This window comes from Tenebrio molitor, chromosome 8, assembly GCF_963966145.1.
Source record: "Tenebrio molitor chromosome 8, icTenMoli1.1, whole genome shotgun sequence".
Lineage (NCBI taxonomy): Eukaryota > Metazoa > Arthropoda > Insecta > Coleoptera > Tenebrionidae > Tenebrio > Tenebrio molitor.
The window spans coordinates 12,436,041-12,440,744 of NC_091053.1; the positions used below are offsets into that span (position 1 = coordinate 12,436,041).

Consider the following 4,704-nt stretch of genomic DNA (forward strand, 5'->3'; position numbering starts at 1 on the left):
TACATGGATCGTTATAAGCGAAAAACAATTTCAAAATTCAAACCTTTATAAGAAAACTCTAAAAATACTGAAATAAAATGTTTGGGTAATTGTTTGTCTTTGTTTTTTTTAATAAATAAAACCATAATATGAAAATAGGTAAATAAAAACAAAAAAATATGTCCGTATGCAACTAATTATACATTCGATTGCAATAATTGAGGAATATGCAACTTATTATACATCTAGTTCGGCCCTACGTTAGCGTGTCGCTAGTATCGCGCGTCGCTGAAATTTGAATAGATCTAGACAGTCTTACTATGTTTAATTGTCTGTGTTCCAATTCATCTATTTTATTATTAGCGGACTCTAGCTCACAGTCAGTCATAATTAATTGTTCAAGGAATAAATTAGCTGCTTTTCTTGCAATATATTTATCTACAACTTCTTGTTTGAAACCAACTATTTTTGCTCCATCTTCTAATCTGTCTATTTCAGTAATAATAGGTTTTAAATCTTTTTTCCATTTTTCTTTCTCATCGTTGGGAATGTATGAAACTAGTTTGTCCATTTATGACTGAAAAGTTTCTAAAGATTTACTAATTAATTCGTCTGCTTCTTCATCTAAACTTATATTTTTACGACTACCTGCTTTATGTTCTACATTATCGAATATTTTTTTATTTTTTATTTTACTTTTTCTTTCTTTTGTTCCTAATTGTTCCGATTTGTTCTCTTTTGTTCCGGATTGTTCTGGTTTGTTCCCATTTGTTCTTGTTTTGCATGCAATTTTTATGCCAACTGAATTTAGCCCCATATTGAGGGAATTTCTGGAAATACTTTTAGATTTGCAAAAATCTGTTTTTGTTAGTTTTTTACTTACGGTCAAATTTAGATATTCAATGGCAAAATTACGATTTCTCATTTGAGTTACTTCATAGATATTTTTTGGTATATTTAGTTTTTTATCTTGAGTAAAAGATTTGTAACTATTTTTAAATTGCTACAGTTCTGATTGTTGTCTTATTTTTAATGGTGTATAATATTCTGCTACAATTTTGTTCTCTTTAGTATTGGTCATGTTGTAATTTATTTCAGAATTTTTTATGCAAAATTTAAACCTGTTGTTGAGAATACGGGAGGAGCTTGCTTATCTTTAAGTCAGGATATAAGTGATAAAAGATATTTTTTTACACAACTAGGGGTACTAAAAAAAAATGTTAAAATTTGATGTAGAGTATTAGATAAACATACATTATTAAGCTCATACACTAAACATGACATTTAACATATTTCTGTTGGCTTTCAGATTGCTTATACCAACAATACCCAGATGGATTACTTTGAATCGGTCAGATCAAACATTGGACAGGAAAGCTTCAACCTCGTTCAATTTCTAAGGAATAGCAGGTCTCCGCATACACCAGTCAGAATTAACATGAACCAGTTCAACGTGGATTCATTAAGAAATTGTGTTTTATACAACATTATGCAACAGGGGTTGTACATATGCCCCGAGACAAGTGGGCACATCATTTCCTTTTTAGAGGATGATTTTAGCAATCCTGTAAAAAAAATATACCTACAAGTTTTGGTTGATTATACCAAAATAAACGTTCATCAAGTGTACGAAACCTATTCAAGTAATTTTGATAAAAGGCCAAGTGGTACTAAGATGAACATTGATAAATACTTTGATTCTCTGATTAAAGCGTTTGTAAAAGTAGCACAGCAAGAAGAAGCATATAACGTGATAAAAGTCACCTCTGAAGAGGAAATACAAGAGGTTCGTACTGCATTGTTGAGTCCCCTTATACGGTCTGGTTTTCAAACTTGTTTGAATGACATTATGGGATTCTCCTGCACTGTTGAATGGATCAAAGTAAAAATTGAGAAGATGCAAATTTACACCCTTGATAATTTTAAACCACTGGCGGGTTTACGTGGGGCATGTCTTATAGACGGTATTCTAATATGCAAAGGTCAATTGGCTGAAGTCCCAGGCACACAAAAAACTTTAAAGCTGATGCAGTAACACTCGCAGCACACGAGTGTGCCCATTATTTGGGGGGGATGATAGATGGAAACTTTAACTGGTCAACTCCATTCGGAAATATTGTTGGAAGGCAACAAGACCTTGTATTTCCAAGTATAAACTTAGAAGCTGGGAGAACAATTGAGCTGAGAATCGCCCTCAAATGTCACATGATTTATATTGGCAAATCACAACTCCGAATTGTTTGAATAGCAACCAATCACAATTTAATTAAGCGGAAATTTTCCCTAGGGAAAATTTCCGATGTAATTGCCCTAGGGAAAAATTTTTTCGGGCGATTCTCTTCCGAATATACCTCGGGACAGATATATATCGCCAGAAATTTTTTCTTGCAGTCCAACACTCGTGTTTGTCGCTCAAAATTACCCTCGGGCTGAAGCCCTCGTGTAATTTTCTTGCGACAAACACTCGTCTGTCAGGACTGCTCGAAAAAATTTCCGGCAATATATCTGTCCCTTGGTATATTATATATGATAATTTTTGACAAGATACAACCAGATTGGCTCCATTCATCTGAAAATACAGTTGTTAGAGAGACTAAAAATTGTTGAAACGTGCCCAATTTTCAAAGCAGAAGAACATAACACACTTGGTTTGCAAAGTCGTATTTGTTCGATCGTATCGTTTGGTATCGATATTCAAGATCAATTTATTGATTTTTATTAATACTGACGAACATATAATTTATTACGTTGCAGTGAATTTCTCAAAAATCTGTAAAAAGTCAGGGAATTTTATTATTTTCTTTTAGGAATTCTGTTTAGGAAAGTTTTGTAGTTTTATGTCATCGGACTGGTCTAATATTTACGGTAATGTACTTGCATTTGGTTTAATTAGTTTATCGGGTATTTGGACCGTGGTGTAAAACAAACAAAATTATTTCATGCCAACTTAATTAACTTAATGCAAAATTAATTTGTAAATATAAAAGAGGTGACGTAAATGTACTTATTAAAAAACAGTGTTGCTGCAATATGCTTGAACTTACCTAGAAATGTTATGTATTTAAAGTTAATAAATGAAATTATTGATATTGTAAACATTGGAGAGTAGTATGTTAACTCTTCGAAAGCAACATCATGGCTAAAGTTCCACGAGTCAGATTCAACAACGGCTTAGAAATCCCAATTTTTGGCTTGGGAACATGGAAAGTAAGTTCCGATATTTTATAATAATTTTAAATAATTATGATATTGTTAGTCAAAACCTGGTGAAGTCAGGCAAGCAGTCAAAGACGCCATCGATATCGATTACCGCCACATAGATTGTGCACACGTTTACGGCAATGAGAAAGAGGTTGGAGAAGCAATCAAGGATAAAATCAGCGAAGGAAAGGTGAAACGTGAGGATCTCTTCATCACGAGTAAATTGTGGAATACTTTCCATAGACCCGATTTGGTTGAGGGGGCCATTAAAACGACTTTGTCGAATTTGCAGTTGAAATATTTGGATTTGTATTTGATTCATTGGCCACTTGGATACAAGGTGAGTGCGAATTTTATTGTAAATCGCGTGAGGATGATAAGCTTTTTATGAGGTGGATTATTGGATATTCATTTCCCATCAGATGTGATAAATGCAGTGAAACTTGTTGAGATTTCGAGTATCTAGTTGCTATTTAATGTAAAGTGATAAGCTGCGTTATCATAAGATTTTAATTGAAATTACGTAACAACCTAATTAAGATAATTCTAATAACTGATAGGACTGTATTTTTCAAATCACTCAACTTATACAACTTGCAGGAAAAAGAAGAACTCTTCCCCACTGGAGAAGACGGCAAAATCCAGTTCAGCGATGTCGACTACGTCGACACATGGAAGGAAATGGAACAACTAGTACAAAAAGGCCTAACCAAATCAATTGGTCTCTCCAATTTCAATAAACGCCAAATTGAAAGAATTTTATCAGTTGCCACAATCAAACCAGTTACAAATCAAGTATGTCACGTGTTCACACAATGATTAGGCAATATTCAAAAACTTAAATTTCCAGGTTGAATGCCATCCTTATCTGAATCAGCGCAAACTGATTGATTTTTGCAAATCCAAAGATATTACCATTACTGGTTACAGTCCTTTAGGGTCTCCCGATAGACCATGGGCCAAACCTGGTGACCCTCAATTGTTGGAGGACCCAAAACTGAAAGAAGTCGCCAAGAAATATAATAAAACACCAGCGCAAGTTTTGTTGCGTTACCAGATCCAAAGAGGGGTTATCACAATTCCTCAATATGTTACGAAATCGAGGATCGAGCAGAACTTCAATGTGTTCGATTTCGAATTGCATTAAACTTTATTATAAAAATATGTAAGCTTTTTAATATCTCAAAAGTCAAAATGCGTTATTCGTTATTAAATTTTAGCGCTGCACGCTCGAGCGCATTACGTGCGCGTTTACCTTTAAAAAATAAATTTGGATACAATAATTGTTATGTACACCATAGTTAAATTCGGACAAAGTCCTCATGAGCGTCCACAAAGCGTGAGCAAAGCTCACTACGAGCTGAAGGCGAGTGGACTAGTGCGTAGCATGCGAAGCGAATTTCATTTTTTTAATCAATAAGAAAATCAGCATAGACAATATAATATATTCAATACGAAAGCGTTTTTATGCAATCCATCGTAAATGTGTTAGTAAAATACTTGCTTTCAATCCAAGGGGTGTCG

General features: G+C 33.9%; 1 protein-coding gene across 1 annotated transcript; it reads left to right on the top strand.

Annotated features, from left to right (window-relative positions):
* The first annotated feature begins 2,978 nt into the window (after positions 1 to 2,978).
* Positions 2,979 to 4,327, top strand: LOC138136981 (aldo-keto reductase family 1 member B1-like). Its single transcript, XM_069056286.1, has 4 exons — positions 2,979 to 3,186; positions 3,236 to 3,520; positions 3,781 to 3,975; positions 4,031 to 4,327. Exons 1-4 carry the CDS (start codon positions 3,115 to 3,117, stop codon positions 4,325 to 4,327), a joined length of 849 nt encoding a protein of 282 aa, XP_068912387.1. The 5' UTR covers positions 2,979 to 3,114.
* The last annotated feature ends 377 nt before the right edge of the window (positions 4,328 to 4,704 follow it).

Coding starts and splice junctions, on each gene's coding strand:
- LOC138136981 (XM_069056286.1), top strand. CDS start 3,115: ATGGCTAAAGTTCCACGAGTCAGATTCAACAACGGCTTAGAAATCCCA. Junction 3,521..3,780: donor ATTGGCCACTTGGATACAAG/GTGAGTGCGAAT, acceptor TACAACTTGCAG/GAAAAAGAAGAACTCTTCCC. Junction 3,976..4,030: donor TCAAACCAGTTACAAATCAA/GTATGTCACGTG, acceptor TTAAATTTCCAG/GTTGAATGCCATCCTTATCT.